Source organism: Haemorhous mexicanus, chromosome 1 (genome assembly GCF_027477595.1).
Source record: "Haemorhous mexicanus isolate bHaeMex1 chromosome 1, bHaeMex1.pri, whole genome shotgun sequence".
In the NCBI taxonomy this organism is placed as follows: domain Eukaryota; kingdom Metazoa; phylum Chordata; class Aves; order Passeriformes; family Fringillidae; genus Haemorhous; species Haemorhous mexicanus.
The window spans coordinates 6,199,866-6,216,951 of record NC_082341.1 but is presented as its reverse complement, the minus strand read 5'-3'; the positions used below and the strand labels follow the sequence as shown (position 1 = coordinate 6,216,951).

The 17,086-nt window shown below is 43.5% G+C and overlaps 1 protein-coding gene across 2 annotated transcripts in view; it reads left to right on the top strand.

Moving 5' to 3' along the window:
• XYLB (xylulokinase) overlaps positions 1–17,086 on the top strand; it is an 89,771-nt gene that overhangs the window by 69,678 nt on the left and 3,007 nt on the right. Inside the window, exons 17-19 of one of the 2 annotated variants that reach the window (XM_059839131.1) lie at positions 1,141–1,228; positions 5,075–5,169; positions 12,829–13,113. In XM_059839131.1, coding sequence (XP_059695114.1) covers positions 1,141–1,228; positions 5,075–5,169; positions 12,829–12,912 — 267 coding nt within the window. In that variant the 3' untranslated portion in view covers positions 12,913–13,113. Of the gene's footprint in view, positions 1–1,140; positions 1,229–5,074; positions 5,170–12,828; positions 13,114–17,086 lie in introns of those variants that run through there. The other variant, XM_059839121.1, reaches the window with a different exon arrangement.

Here is a 17,086-nt window from a genome sequence, read left to right as displayed (position 1 = left end):
ATTGAATTTCTTAGTCATCTTTTAAGAAGCCCTGGGGTCCATCCACAGCAAGGTTATAAATTCCAGGATCAGGGTTGCCTTGCACTAATCCAAATGGTTTGGAGTTCTGGACATTTTGGCTTTGTTTTAGACTCAATTGTATGGATTTAAATCAGGTGAGACTTTTCCCTTTGGTAAAAGTAATGAAACCAGCACAGGTTATATCTGAATTGTTTCCTGGTTCTTGCATTGCTCAGCCTGAGAGGCATCTGCAGTCCTAGAAGTGATTTTCCATGAAAATGGAAAGCATTTGTTAACAATGTTTTTGGGAAGGAATTATTAAACCTCCTATGTCCCTATCCAAATATGTCTTAATTTTCCCCATTCTGTATTGTTTTTCTAAACCTAAACTGTGGGGAAGAGCAGATGTGAGGTGCTGATGGTGTTGATTTCAATGCAGAATGATGTGTGGTCAAATAACTTTGGAATCTGTTGGATACCATAATAATTTCTTTGCCTGTAAAATTTTATTTGTATTACTCAAGCCCAATGTCTCAATATATCATCATAGCTAAGGTTCCCTTAAAAACAGGAAACTGGTAAATTTGGAGACTATGTAATCAGCTCCTGTGTCATTCTCCCTGCTGATCCTAATAGGATGGGAATGGTGGAGATGAAGAAGAAAGGTTTAGCAGGCCTTCGTGTTGCTGGAGGTTTGTTTTTATCCCAGTTTAGAACTGAGGAGCCATGACTGGTTCTTCTCTCTTTCCTTCCCACTTGAATCAGCCTCAACAGGGTGGAAGCAAACAGGCTCCAGCTGTGGTCTCCTGAGCAGGTCTCCTTGCCCTGACATAAGCCTTTAGCATGGGCTGACTGTGTGAGCTTTTAAGGAATGATACCTGAACCAGGGCTCCTCTGGAATGCAACCAAGAGATCTGGAGAGAAATGGGACTTCATTTCCTGGCTAGGGTTACATCTGGAGCTCAGAATTACCAATACCCTGGGGTGTGACAAGTTCAGGCCTCACTGTTGCCTGCAGTGCTTCTTTCCACAGGTTCCTGAGTGCTTGGCTGGGGCTTGGGATGGCTGCTTGTTTTCCTCAGCAGTGATGAAGGATTTCCTTTTCCCTTTGTGTTTCATGGATGCTTTGGTGCCCCTCAGGTCCTGTCCGACGTGTTCAACGCGCCCGTGTTCACCATCGACACGGCCAACTCTGCTTGTCTGGGAAGTGCTTACAGGGCAATCCATGGTAAGGCTGCCAGGAGACTCTTGTGAGCAGTCAGGGAATTTAATTTCACTTGGATAATACTTGGGATTAGCGAAACTGGGCATGATGGGGGGAGTAAAGCTGTGTGCATCCGACTGGAAGGTCACACAGGTCAAAGAGGGATTTTTGCTCTTAGTACACTTGGATTAGGGCAGAGAATATAATTTACATTGTAATTCCTAGCCTGGTGGCTGCTTCTCAACCAAGGGATGGGGTATGGGAAGTGTTGGTACTGTCCAGGGCAGGTCTAGGACCTTCATATGTTGAGTTGTTACATCTGTGTGACAGCCAGCTGAAGGTGCTGGTGAGCCTCCATCCAGTACAGCCAGCTGAAGGTGCTGGTGTGAGCATCCATCCAGTACAGCCAGCTGAAGGTGCTGGTGAGCATCCATCCAATACAGCCAGCTGAAGGTGCTGGTGAGCATCCATCCAATACAGCCAGCTGAAGGTGCTGGTGTGAGCATCCATCCAATACAGCCAGCTGAAGGTGCTGGTGAGCATCCATCCAATACAGCCAGCTGAAGGTGCTGGTGAGCATCCATCCAATACAGCCAGCTGAAGGTGCTGGTGTGAGCATCCATCCAGTACAGCCAGCTGAAGGTGCTGGGGTGAGCATCCATCCAATACAGCCAGCTGAAGGTACTGGTGAGCATCCATCCAATACAGCCAGCTGAAGGTGCTAGTGGACATCCATCCAGTACAGCCAGCTGAAGGTGCTGGTGGAGCATCCATCCAACACAGCCAGCTGAAGGTGCCGGTGAACATCCATCCAACACAGCCAGCTGAAGGTGCTGGTGTGAGCATCCATCCAGTACAGCCAGCTGAAGGTGCTGGTGGACATCCATCCAATACAGCCAGCTGAAGGTGCTGGTGAGCATCCATCCAATACAGCCAGCTGAAGGTGCTGGTGTGAGCATCCATCCAATACAGCCAGCTGAAGGTGCTGGTGAGCATCCATCCAATACAGCCAGCTGAAGGTGCTGGTGAGCATCCATCCAATACAGCCAGCTGAAGGTGCTGGTGTGAGCATCCATCCAGTACAGCCAGCTGAAGGTGCTGGGGTGAGCATCCATCCAATACAGCCAGCTGAAGGTACTGGTGAGCATCCATCCAATACAGCCAGCTGAAGGTGCTAGTGGACATCCATCCAGTACAGCCAGCTGAAGGTGCTGGTGGAGCATCCATCCAACACAGCCAGCTGAAGGTGCCGGTGAACATCCATCCAACACAGCCAGCTGAAGGTGCTGGTGTGAGCATCCATCCAGTACAGCCAGCTGAAGGTGCTGGTGGACATCCATCCAATACAGGCAGCTGAAGGAGCTGGTGTGAGCATCCATCCAGTACAGCCAGCTGAAGGAGCTGGTGTGAGCATCCATCCAGTACAGCCAGCTGAAGGAGCTGGTGCGAGCATCCATCCAATACAGGCAGCTGAAGGTGCTGGTGAGCATCCATCCAGTACAGCCAGCTGAAGGTGCTGGTGCGAGCATCCATCCAACACAGCCAGCTGAAGGTGCTGGTGAGCATCCATCCAATACAGGCTGCTGAAGGTGCTGGTGCAGCCTGCTGCCCCAGTTTTGGGGACTGGGCTGTGAACTGGGTTGCTGAAATGGCCAAACCAAACAAGAAGTTGATCCCAACAAAGAAAATCAATGAGAACAGGGACAGCAAGACCTGTATACTGCTGGACAGTATTAAACCTATATTCATCTTCCAGCTTTTAAACATCAAGTTGAATGATATGCAAGGTGTCCTGGGCTCCATGCACTTCCTCTTGTAAAAGCAGGAATCTTGGGATACTCTTAGGCTGACCAGTCATCTTGCTTGCTGTACTACATCACTCACTGTAATATAACAGTCCAAGCCCCAGGATTTACATGTTAATTAACTTATTAATAATGTCTGTGGGAGTGTGTTAAGGGTGGGCCATCAGCTATTTAAGACTTGAATCCCAACTATGAATTTTTATCCATGTACTTTAAAATGGTTTCTAATATCTTACAACTAAACAATTCAAGGAGTGTGGAAGTCCTTGTTTAGGCCAACTTCAGTTAGCCTCAGTTTTTTTAATTTCAGTCTTTAGGATTTGGGCCTTAAGACATGGGTAACTTTTCTACAAGTTCATGTAAGACCATGGGATTGCAACAAGCATGTAAAAGATAGCACCAGCCATCAGAAGAAATCAGCCAAGTTTTAATTTTAGAAGCAAATTCTGCTGTCACATTATAGCATCTAAAGACTGCACGATCTCTTGCATTTGAAAACAGCACAGAAAATTGCACAACCAAAGCCTGAATTGTTGTGTTTAATGCACACAGCATGCTCTCCTCTTTATCTCCAGAAAAGGCACAAGGATTCTGTCAGGCCAAGCAGGCTTTTGCAGGACAGTGGAAACACTTGGATTATCTTTATATTTAAAGCCATTTTTGCACCTTGTGGGTTGAGTTTCCCAACTGTTTTTCTTTATACTCAAACTTTGCCTGCCACTTCAGAAGCCTCCCAGCACTGAATGCTGCAGGCAGATTCCTTGTTGCTGAATGTGTGTGAAATGTGGAGCCACCATTCAAGTTTGTGCAGATATTTGGTGTGTATGTGTGTGAGGTGTGCATTCCCTCTGCCAGATATTTGGTGTGTGTGTGTGAGGTGTGCATTCCCTCTGCCAGATATTTGGTGTGTGTGTGTGAGATGTGTATTCCCTCTGCCAGATATTTGGTGTGTGTGTGAGGTGTGCATTCCCTCTGCCAGATATTTGGTGTGTGTGTGTGAGATGTGCATTCCCTCTGCCAGATATTTGGTGTGTGTGTGAGATGTGCATTCCCTCTGCCAGATATTTGGTGTGTGTGTGAGATGTGCATTCCCTCTGCCAGATATTTGGTGTGTGTGTGAGATGTGTATTCCCTCTGCCAGATATTTGGTGTGTGTGTATGAGGTGTGCATTCCCTCTGCCAGATATTTGGTGTGTGTGTGAGGTGTGCATTCCCTCTGCCAGATATTTGGTGTGTGTGTGAGGTGTGTATTCCCTCTGCCAGCTTGGCATACAAGATGTGGAGGCTTGGCTGACAGAGCGTTTGAGCGAGGATTTTGGCTGCTGTGCTGATGGAGGGACTCCTGGGCTCACATCCTCTGCCTGCCCAGCCCCAGGGGGTTTGCTGTGTGTGTTCCTAAATGGCATTTTTGATTGATGCTTTCAGCTGCCTCACTCCTGGCCAGGCAAAGGAATTGAGGAAAAGTGAGGACTTGCTAATATAAATGAAATACTGATGGCAGGGGCTCTTTAATAATATTGCAGTGTGCATCTGGGGTGTTTCACAGTTAGCCTGGGGTTCTTAGCAGGTGTGCAGGGAGCTCCTAGAGTGCTGTGATTTGCTCACAAAGCAAAATGCTGTCTCAGCAGAGCTCCCCTATTATTCTGCTTCCTTACATATAAAGATATTTAATAATTTGTAGCATATTTTCTTAAATGTGTTTTCATTTCTCTTCATTTTTATGTTTAGTCACATTTTGTCCTTGAATCCTTTGCTTCCACCTATTTTCACTGCTGTTTACTGTACTGTTGTAACCATAAATAATTACTGATATTGTTGAGTAGCAGTTCTGCTGCTTACCTGTTCCCCAGGGTATGAATTGAGTGATTGGCAAAAACTCAATCACAGAGTCCCCACTTCCCAGGCTAGCTCATAGGAATGTAAGATCTTCTGCCATTTATCCTTCAATCCTGAATGCTGACCTGACCAGGGAAGATCAATATAATGTATTAATTTGCCAGGGAGTCAAGGCACATCCCTCATGGTGGTTTTTTTGCATTGATCAGGATTGTGATTCTCATTGCAGGACTTGTAGCTGAAAGGAATGTGTCCTTGGCTGATGTTGTGAAATTAGCACCAGAGCCCAGATTGGCTGTTACACCCACCCCAGGGGCTGAGGAGGTGAGCAAGTTTGGGAATACCATTTTTCTTTTCATTTCCAGTCTGCTTCAAAATGTAGTGGTCTGCTAATTCTTCTGGTGAAATAAATTAATTTAGGGAACACTTGGTTACACAGTTCTTACTCCTTTTTGTAAAGACAGATTGGATTTTGAGAGGCATTTGTTGTTGTAATGATGCAATAATCTGATCCCACCATCCAGGTCTGTGAGAATGAATTTTTCTAACAAGGTGTGATCAGACAGCAAAATATCTTCCTTAAGGGACAGAAAAAGTCATAAAATAGATTGAATTTGGAAAAAGGTCAGTCAGGTTGTAACTGTTAATCCTGAAAAAATAATCTGGACTTGTTTGCAGCAAGCAGCATGGACAAAAGGGTGGTGATGGTGCTTTCTGGCTTCTTGGAAAACATCTCCAAAAACCCTTCCTGTCTGTAAACAGTGCTCAGCAATTGTCTCTAATCACTGGTAGCTCCTCTGAAACCATGGCAGCTGCGAGGGCTCAGCAGGCACAGCTCTCTGGTCCTGTGCCCATCCTGTGGATTTCGGCACGTCTGAAGGTGAGGCTTGTGCTTTATGGCCCACGCAGACAAAGAGGAGAGAGTCTTTGTTGGCAACTATGTGATTCCAGCCCTTGTAAAACCAAGGAAGGGATCATTGTCTCAGGCTCCCCAGTGCAGCCCTGCACGTCTCACTCTTAGTTTACGACAGCTTTTGAAATGTAATGCCCAGTAATAAATAAACAATACAACATAGCAAGATTCCTGGAGAACACGTGTTTAAATAGCAAAGGTGAATCTCACCAAGGTCTTCAGCTGTGAAAAAGCTTCTTTTACATCAGCACAGCCTTACACTCTCCACCATTTATGAGATTTGGAAGTAGCCTAACTACAGGCAACAAGGTTTTAAAGCTTTTATTTAAACTGGGAAATTAATGATCTGCCAAAACTACCAACTCCCAGCTACATGTGTAGAGGAGCCCCAGATATCATCATGAGTAATAATAGAAATGATCATGCTGCATTGTGCCTGCCAGCATATTATTTAATTATTAACTGAGATGGAGGAGCTCAGTAATCGAATAGAAGCCCCCTTCAGAAATATTAAGACATTGAATAATTTAAACTTGATTGATCTGATCTCATTTACTCAACCTTCCCCCCTCATTTTAAAAGATAAAATAATTAACAGCAGTGGCCTGTGCCACGTGTGTTGCAGCTGAAGCTCTCTGCAGGGAGCACACCACAGGAGCAGCTCCCTGGTGTCTGATCAACCTCACGTCGCTGCCCTGTTCCTCCCCAAAATGCTGTGTGCTGAAAAGCTGGGCTGGAGGTGGGGAGTGCTCAGAGACCTGCTTCTGACCCCCTGGTGCTGCTTCAGCTAGAAAACTCAAGGGCAGAGAACACAGCTGTCACTCACAGAGGCCTTGCAAGCACCTTGTACCCCTGCAGGGGCCAAGCAAACCTGACTGGAGAGATCACTGGGGAATTCAGATACCTCTTTCTGTTTTGCTCTCTGCATAAAATGGCCTGGAAGCTAAAAGAGTTAATTATCTCCTTCTCAATACTTTCCTTTTCCACATGGTTAGACCTGCAAGGCTCTCCTTGCACATCTCTTTTATTGGTTTTAAATGATGTACAGTAGTGAATTGTTGCCCCAGTAAATAGGAATGAATGACAGGGGAGGCAGTGGCCAAACAGCATGGGAAGGAACAACCATTCCTGCTCTTTAGCTTAGCTTTCCTGCTCATTCCATTAAAATCAGCTTCTTGCAATTACATATTCCACACCATTTCTTCTTTCTTCCTGCCTTATAATTTTGCAGTTGATGGTGGATTCCCTGGCTACTTTCATGGCTGTGAAACTGCAGAAAGCCAGAGGGCCTGTCAGTAATACAGTGTGCTAGCATGAACAGTGCAGCAAAAATTCATAATGCAATGAGTCAGTTTGATTCTGTTTCATACAGGGCTGCATCTCCCTGTCCATCCAATTTCATTCTGTTGAGGTTAGAGCCTTTCACTTAAATGATAGTTCTTTTTATAAACTTCAAAGTCATCCCGAGGTTAAGTCCTGTCTTGCTGAGGAGCTCTTCTGAAAGAGTCTGGCTCACCAATGTGAAATTCCCCCATCCACTTCTTTACATTTTTTGGACAGCTACAGCTAGATCTTGGCAGGGTGGAGAAAAAACAGGTCATAACACAGCAATCTGCTCTGGTTTCATCCTTTCTTCCTGGTATAGGTTGGAGACAACGTGTTAGATCATTGGAGAGAGGAAAACCTCCTATAGACAGAGGTCAGATGGGACAGTTTGATGTAGCTTCTCCTTGCTTGCCAAGGCCTATGCCCACAGCAGGGGTTTCCAGGAACCAAAAATGCAAAAAGCTTTTCTTTGATTTCTGAGGGCTCATTTGTGATAATGAATGTGATTTTAAAAAGCAAGGGCAGGGCACACAAAGCAGCTCTTCTGGTTCAATTAAACTGATGGGCAGGTAAAATAGAATAAAGTCACAAGATGGGGAACATAGGGCTTGTGGTGGGCCATGAATCAGTAGTTAGTGGAAACTGAAGTCTCAAAAGTTCCAACTTGCCTGGCAACAATGTGACTTTGTCCTGCAGCAGACCATGGTGCCTTGAAGAGACCATTTCAAAGAGGATGAATCCCTCTCTGTGGGTATGACCCCGAGTCTCTCAGCTGAACCTGATTTCCCAGTATTTTTGTAGGATAGGGGTATTAATCTGAGCTTGTTTCTAATTCTGTCAATGCCCAAATGGGTCAGGAGGTGTGCTGGTGGGAACCACTGTGGTGATAGCCCTTGGTCACTCACTCAACCAGACCAGCTCAAGTCAGTCATCTGTGGGTTAATCTGATTAATCTTTTTTCCTTTTTTTCAGCATAGCAAAAATTAGAGTCATTTCACCTCTTTGGGGCCTCTTCTCTTCCCCGAGGAAAAAGATTAATCAGAACCACTAAGCATGACAAAAATAAGCAGGAGATTCTAGAGCAATAAATAGATGCTAACAGACAGAAGTAATCTGTTATTTTAGCATTAGAATTCAGATCTATTTTAGTAATCTATTAAAACAGGGATGGTTGGCTAGTTGGTTAATTAGGCAAAAATAAAACATGAGAGAGAACATGATTGTCTGGGAGTTGGTCACTTGTGTTTACACAAGCTGTGTGACAGAGTGCCAGATTGGTTGTGATATTATCCTGTGGGGTTTTGTAGGAAGAAGGCATAGAGCAGCTCACTACCTCTGGATGTGGGATTTTTGATTGCTTTATTGACTCTGCTGAGATGTATTAATCTTGCAAAAATTCAGGAAGGGAAAATGTAAACCTAACAGGTTTTCTTGACTTTGGTGAATTGCCTTGTAAGTGGGTGGATTTATAGAAATGACCCTATTACCCAGGAAGGTTATAATGACCTATTTATTGATTTAAAATAATTATATTTTCTTGAGTTAGATTTTGGAAGGGGGAGGTTGTTTTCTAGAATTGGTTTAGGTTGGTTATTTAGTGCAAAGTAGGTAATAATAATACAGCCACAAAAATATAATAGGTATTGATAGAAGTTTGATTAAGGTGATTTGTGTAGCCAATAATTTTTAAAACTGATTAAGATAGGCTTGCAGAATGGATATCTGAGGTAAAGAATGTAATTGTTTCAGGTGTGGTTCCTTGGAGGAGTCTTCAGAGTATTTCAGAACATTCTTTTATTGTTTCTGCTTTATGAGTGTTCTTTCTCTGTTAAGAATAGGGAACAACTGCTATGATTTGAAAAATAAAAGAACCCTTGATTTCTTAAGCAAATCTCTATGACTAATTTGACTTTGGTTTAAAAAAAAAGGAACACAGCAAAAGCAGCAAGTGTTTGTGAGAGACTGATTAATTTTAATCTATTCAGGGTAGATTAAATGTACTTGGGTAGATTAAAATTAGATAATCATCAGCATCATCTTTGTGATTTGTAAATTTTGAATTGCTCCAGTGATTGGCTAACAGAGCATTGCAGGAGACAGGAGGATCCATGTGGATTGTCACTTGTAGTAATAATTTGTAGCTGCTTTTGCTCTTAGAAGGTGGCAGGGACAATCTAAACAGTAAAAGCCCAATTGAGTACATGGGCTGGTAATGTGGTGAGATGTAGTAACAGGATGAAACATTTGATTTGTTCTAGAGAACAAGGTAGCATTGTACAAATGCATTTTTCAGAGAGGGCAAGTTAAATTATTCCCTGCTATAATGTATTATTAATCATTAGCATTTTCTTCAGTTGTGGGACTGTCAGAATGTGACCAAATTGTCCCAGGAGAGAAGTTTAGGGTTTGTAAATGAAACAGTCAGAGTACTGGCAACGTTGTGGAGTAGGCTATAAAGATAAGCTGGAGAAAGGGCCATAATTAAGCAAGGACAATTAAATTATGGACAATAATAAGGTTTGTGTTGTGATACATGTAATTACTTTTATTAAATATCATGGTTTGATAGATTAGGTTTGAGGCTGTGGCAGAGAGGGAATTTATGTCCTTGGGTTTTTATGCATTATTGAGAGTCCTTTAGTCCCTTTGGACCTCAATTATAAGAATACATCCATATAATTGCCTCAGGAAAGAGACTCCCAGAACTGCACAGGAGGAGTTGCCCAAGGTTCTGTGGAGGCACTTCAGTCATGACAGAAGTGGAGAATCACCTTCCACAGGCACACCTGGGTGCACACTCAGGCCATGCTCTGGGCTGGTGCTGTTTGACTTTTCTTCTCTGTGTTTCATGGGAGCTGCAATGCTCCAGCCCCAAACCTCAGCTGGCATGAAAAATACTGCTTGTGAAAAGCCCGTGGTACTGCTGCACTTATCAGCTATGATGTACTGGTGGTATTACAGCCAAATTCCCTGAGGAGGAGGAATTTAGGGCTTTGCTTATCCCTCTGAGCTGCACAGCTTTTTACCCCAAAGAGCAGGAATAGAGTACAGGAAATATTCTTGACTATTTGTTTGCAATTTTTTTCATATGGTCCATAATGCAGGATTCATTTACACTAATGGCTGAGAAGCTTATTGCAAATGCCTGAATTTTCTCAATTAGCAAACTAAGTGCTTAAGCTTAGGAAAAGAAACTGTGTCAGTAAATGTGGTTGTTCATTTATTTTGACACATTTTAATTTAGAGTGATGTATTAACAATAATACTTCCCAGCCTTCTGGTAAATGTGTGTATTTTGTAAAAATACTGATGGGCAAATAATATGGAGCCTGCTTTCTCAGTGCCTGAGCTCACTTACCAATGCAGCTTTGCTGTGCTGAATCTTTGCTGAGAAGCACTTAGCACTTATCAAATTTACAGAACAGTGAAGTAAGAAATAGCCAGTCTTCATTACAGATGCTTCAGTGAATAGAGGAGCTGGTTTTATTTGAAATACTGATACTCCCAGTATAGCCATAGTTGCCTGCTCAATGTTTTGTTTACTCTGATGTGCATATTTACCAGAAATGGGAGCAATATTTTCATGTTCTTTGGGAACATGAAAAGAATATATATGTGTACTTCTCTGAGCCCTCCAGGCCCTCATGTAGTTAGTTAAAAATACCATGCTGAGTAATGTGACAGTTCATAATAGTGGTGCATTTTATTTTCTAACCCCATAAATCTGCATAAACCTCCAGGATCTCAGTATCACTGTCCTGTGGAGAAGAGGAGCTGGGGCACACACATGTTAAATGCCTGACCTGGGGTCACTGAGTGAGTCTGTTGCAGAGGCAGGAGTGAGTAGGATTCTTTGCTTTAATCAGTGGAAGACACTGTAAGACTCAGTCACTGTGAGGTGGCTTTAAGAACCATTTTCTGATGTCTTGGCTAACAAACAGTGTCTCTTTCCACTTGCTGTGGATGCTCTTCTCTTCTACCCCTTCATATACTTAAACTGTTACAGAAATGTAGAAATGCAACTTTAATTTCTCTAACATCTGGTTTGTAAAAAGGAAGGAGTTGGTCAAAACTAGATCCATCTGCAGAATGTGTCCATTAAGTCACTTCCACCTGCTGTTGTGGAAGGTGGAAATGAGAATGAAGAGATAAATCCAGTTTTCACTGCTCTATCTTAAACTATCATTCAGCAGAAGGGAAACATAAAAACTGGGTATTTTGCCATGAGTAGAAACAGAAAACAAAACCTCACCATTTTCTATTTCCTAGATGAGGAAACTTTGTGATATCTTTTTTTTTTTTAATCTGGGAAAGTGTGGCTGCTACAGACACTGAGGCTACTGCAGGACTGCACTGAGACCTGCCCAGGGAGAAGCTGGTCTCCTACTACCTCCCCATATTTTACACCTGAAACATTTTCCTCCTGAATTTTTCATACATGTACACACACTGCTGTTGGCTGTCCTGACAAGGATAAACCACATTGAAATGCTAGATCTCTCTTACTGATGAGAGCAGTAATTCAGTTTGCTGGCTGTGATTCATTATGGCTCTATAACCTCTCTGAACCTGGAGCCAGGAGTGAGGCTGCCCTGATTATGAGTCAGTGCAGAGGGCATGTAGACCAGACTGGCAGCCTCTAGGATTCACTGTGGCAGGGATATGACCTTATGGCATCCTCCTAGGGACTGCTCAAGCCTGTACCAGACCCTGCTCATGGCATTCCCTTCTTTGTGCTGGAGCCAGCAAATGTGCAAAGCTCTCCTGGTATGGCTTGTCACAGTGCTGGTTTTATTAGAGGGACAGATAAGGGAGGAGATAAGGAGAAAGGTGCATCTCCAAGATCTAGATGAAGTACAGTTTTTGGCTGGAGCCAGAGCAGAGGTTTATTCAGGGTTTCTCATGTCATGGATCTCACCCATATCTGAAAGTGCAGGATGTGTCTGAGTCTGGGGTTTTGAACACATTTGAGACTTGATTCTTCTTTTTATGGTTGTAACAATACTGTACCTAAAAACTGCTGGAAAATTCTAGCTAGGAAAATACAAGCTACTCAGATACTTGGTGCAGCTGTGGCTAGAAGCTGGGTCTGCATTTGTCCCTGTGGGCCTGGGGAGCAAGGAACATGGCTGTGGAGCAGCCTGTGGATGGCAAAGGATGTGGCTGTGAAGGATGTGCAGTAGAGAAGCAGCTCTAACAGGTTCAGGAGTCTGAGAGGGAGTGTGAGGTGTGTTTCAGAAGGCCCTGGTCAGCACACTGGCCAAGGAGGACCCAGCTGACTGTGCTGGAGGTGCAGTGGGGTGATTAGTGAGGCAGAGGAGGAGGAGGGGACAGAGGCAGTGATCCATCCTGGGGCAGTGGAGGGAGGCAAGGACAGGAGTTCTGCCTGGGTGATTAGCACAGCTATTACTGAGGGGGCATGTCACACTGGGAGAGGTGACTTTAGCTGAGTTGCTTCTGCTGGAAGTAATGGCTTCTGCTTATAGCAAGAACCCAGTCACAATAAGAACAACCTGTGCATGTCATAAAATTAAGCTGTAAAGGCGATGGTAAAAAGGACTGTGACATTTAAAGAGGGAAAACTCTGCAGCTCTTTCATGAGCAAATTGGGGAAAAAACAGCCCAAACCTTCAGGTACCTGTGAAGATGCTGCATTTTTCATGTCTGAAGATGCTTTTTAACTACAGTGTAATTTAAAAACCTAACTTTTCAATGAGACATATTTATTTATTTTTGCTTTTTAGCTCTATCGTCCACTTCTGAAAAGATATGCTGAGCTTGAACAGAAGGTTATCTACAACCCAGCCTCTTCTTGTCTTGTGAAATAGAAGCAAATAAAATTTATATGTTGTCTGAGCAGACTCCCAAGGAGAAGATCAGAAGAGATTTGCTCAGAATTTACTGGAGCTGCTTAAATCATTTCGTTCCTCTTTGTAGACAAATAATTTTTAAATGTCTGTGTTTGAGTGTGTTGGTGGGGAAAAAATTACATTGTGATTGAAAACCTGATTAAAAAAGCATCATATTGCTTTGTGTGTTTGTAGCCTCAATTTTTCTTAGGTACTTTTCAGACTGTGCTTGCTGTTTCAGAAGAGCTGGGTGACAAAGTCAAGTTCCTTGTGTATGTGAGTCACTCTACCCATCTCTGTCAGCTTTGATTCCACGTGTTTGGTGTGCCATCCTCTGCATACCTGTCTAGCAAAGTATCTTAATTCCTCAATTTCTCTTGCTTAAATGTTTTGAGACTATCTTTCTGTTCATCTGTAACTTGGAGATGTTTATATCTTTGCCCACACAGAAAGCATAAACACACTGACTTAATCCCATCTTTCTTTAATATGTGAGTAGGCTGATTAAAGTCTTTAAAGTCTCCCTGGGATCCTCTGAGAAGGGAAATTCTTGTCACATGATACTATGGAAAGCCTGTTGTGTGATAAAGCATGATCTGGCAGGGTTTATAGATTGTGGAGTGCACAGAGATCTTCTGTGATACAGACACCACTGTGCAATGTTTTACTTGACATCGGTTTTGTGAAAAAAAAAAAAAAAAAAAAAAAAAGAGACCAAAATGGGAAGTTTCATACACCTCCTTTCTGCTTCAGAAAGCAGGGTCAGTCCATCTGCACACCAGCTTGGGGTTACTCTCCTTCTTCCTCCTCCTTGTCATGGCTGTGAAATTCTGTGTCATGACCTGCTCTCAACAGGGCAGGAAGATAATTTTTTTCTTACACTCCCGATATCCCATTTCTTTCTTGGACATCTTGAATAGAAGAGCTTGATTGTCTTGCTCTGTTGCTACTGTTTCACTTCAAATGTTTTAGTCCAGTTTAAGGAGCCTCTAGCTGAGAAAATCTTAGAAAATGTGAGCCAGGAGATCTTTCTGCAAAGATGTGTGGAAGTTGCAGAATTTGAATGAACACCCCTGTGCAAGTGGGAACACTTTACTACATTCTGTGGAGCTGGTATCTTTCCCTTAGGATAAAATTTCTCCTGGGAATAAAGCAGATTGTTTAATGAAAGTGACTGGAGCCTTTCTTCCCTTCCTCTAGAAGCTGTAATGTGTCTTGGGAATAAGCCAGGGAATTGTAGAGTAGTGGATCTCTTTATTGACTGAGAGCTGGATTGTGCCCTGCTGGAGCTGGATGACTCAAATTCATATTCCTCACATTCTGGGGGCATAGGAGCACTCTCCCTATCCCTGCCACATCCTGTTGAGAGTGGGGACCCCTTGCCATGACTCACCTCTGGAGTGGCCAGGGAATACTCACATTCCTCCTTTGGTCTCTCTTTTATATTTAAGTGCTTCACTTTTGAGTACAGACAGTACCTTCTTTTCTTCATGACTGAATAATTACAACTTCTCCTGATATTAGCATGATTACTCAGGAAGGTCAAGAATTACATTTTCTAGTTGCTAAAGCAGGATTCTTTTAAGCAATTGCTTTAAAAGGTGGCTTTAGAAATACACATCTATCTCTTTTATGTGCTTATTATTCTGGGTCCCAAGGTACAGTGCTAAAACATATAATACTTCTTGCAGGCCTCTACTGTCAGCAGTTGCTTTGTCATTGAGCAAGGCTGTAGAGAAATGTAGTAGGATTAATTAATGCAAGTTAAACAATGCCTGGTAGTTTAAGCAGCATTACCATCCTCATTAGCCTGAAGTTCTGCCAGGTTACTGGTTAGTTTGATGTCAAAGTTAACCACAAAGGACAGGGGTTTGGAGAGGTCACAATCACAGAAAGGGTCAGGTTGGAAGGGGCCACAGGGGTCATCTGGTCCCACCTCCCTGCTCCAAGAGGGTTAACCCATGGCACAGAATTGTGTCCAGATGGTTCTGGAATATCTCCAGTGAGGGAGACTCTACACCCTCTCTGAGTGACCTGATCCAGTGCTTGGTCACTGCCCAGTAAAGGGGTTCTTCTTCATGTTCAGGTGGAACTTTCTGGGCATCAGTTTCTGCCCATTCCTCTTGTCCCATTGCTGGGTGCCACTGAGGAGAGCCTGGTCTATGTCAAGGCTGAACAGCCCCAGCTCCTCACCCTTTCCTTGTAAGAGAGATTCTCCTGACCCTTGATGACCTAAGGAAGGTCTTTCCCCTGACATTCATTTACCCTGGTCTCCTGGGTCAGAGATTCCTGAGGTCTGCTCTTGTTGGTGAGGACTGATGAAAGGAAGGCATTCAGTAACTCTGCCTTCTCTACATCTTTCAGCTTTGTGCAGTTTTGGTGACAATTTCTTGAGTAGCTCATTAGTTTTGTCAGGGTGAGATGATTATTGTCTCTTGTAGCTTTCTGGCTTTATTTGCTTGTGAAATGGGAGGCTCAAGATCAGTTTCTGACTCAGCTGGGGAAGATTAACGCTCACATTTCCCAGCTCATAGCACATTGTAGAACATTTCTAGTTAATATCTTGGCTCCTAGCAAAGTATTTTATGGTGCTAGTAGGATATAGTCTGTATGATTTAACTACTTTCTGGGCCTGAGCTCTTCTCTGGATAGGAAGAGGAGACACTTCCCTGTCTGTTGGGCTGGGCTGGAGCTCTCTGACACATCCCACATCAGCACTAAAGCACTGTGTCCTCAGGGCAGCTGATGCACAGTGTGTTTGCTGCAGGAGTCCCTGAGAAAAGATGCAGGGCTCTGAAGAGTGAGCCACCACTGAATTATAGTATTGCTGTGGTGATGAGTTTATTAGGGCTGGCCTCTGAGGAACAGTGTCTGGAGTGCAAGAATTTATAGACAAGCTCTTTTTTTTCCCCGCTTACCCAAGTTGCACATGTTCACTGACTAGTGTCTGATAGAATAAGACTCAATAAATCTTCCCCTTGAAAGGTCCTTTGAAGAAATTCTGCGGTAAGACTTCTACTACTCTTTTATTTTTGTCCTTCTAGGAAAGCACAACAGCTCACCAAGGAAACACAGGTTCTTGCTCTCACATCCCTTTAAAAAAGTGATGGAAGGATCTGGTGCCCTTTGGTTTCCAAAACCACTTGGGCTTTTTGCCAGTTTCTCTACCTTATGGTACTCTGGCTGTCTGGAGTAGAGGTGGTGTTGTTACGGTATCAGCTGGGCTCAGTGATCTTGGAGCTGTTTTCCAACCTCAGTGATTCCACAACTTAACAGCTTAGCTAAGAGAAATCTAAAAGCAAGGCAACAGCTTCTACCTCTAAATATTTGATGGAGGTTGATTCCCTCCCTCCTCCACAGGGGACCTTACTGTTCTTCAAGGTGAGCAATGAGGCATGCCCATCTTGCCTAGATGAAAGTTCAGCTTCTGTGTTTAAATATCTGATGAACTATTCCCAGTCTAGAATAACTTGATGGAAAATTGATCTCACCTCCTGTAAAAAAAAAAAACAACCCTTGATTGCCACAAAGAGATTGTTCCCCTCTGTCTTGCCTGCAGCTCCTGTCCCACACAGGTAAAGCTACTCTAGGTTGGAGGTGGGTCATGGAGTTACATGGAAAAATCCAAGTACCTTTCCCAGCTCGATGGGCCTGTGCTCTCACCAGTCAGTCAGAGCTTCACTGGATTCACCCACAGGCTCCTGCTGTACAACAACCCAAAGAAAAACAGTTTTCTTTGCAGCCTGAAGTCTTTAAAGTCTTTTGTGATGCAGCTGGAAACAAACAGGGAAAGATGTTTGTTTTTTCTTAAGGGATCAGTCTGAGAGAGTTGGAGCTCTGATTGAATAAGTAATGTACTGAAAAAAAATCTATGCTGTGTCGGTGCTTTAATAAGTAATTGAGCTGAATACTGCTGTGTGTGATCCCAGGAGGACCCTTTTGTTTTGCAGCTTGCTTTTCCTTTGGAGTTGAGCTACCACCACAGATCACAGAGCAGTGCAGTGAAGGATGTACATATCAAGCCACAAAAAGCCAAAATAGGACTTTGAACAAATAATCTGTTTTATCCTCATTTCTATTACCTTGATCCCCAGACTGCTGCATGCAGGTTAGGGTCTGAGGAGAAAAAATACCAACATTTTAGAGAACTAAA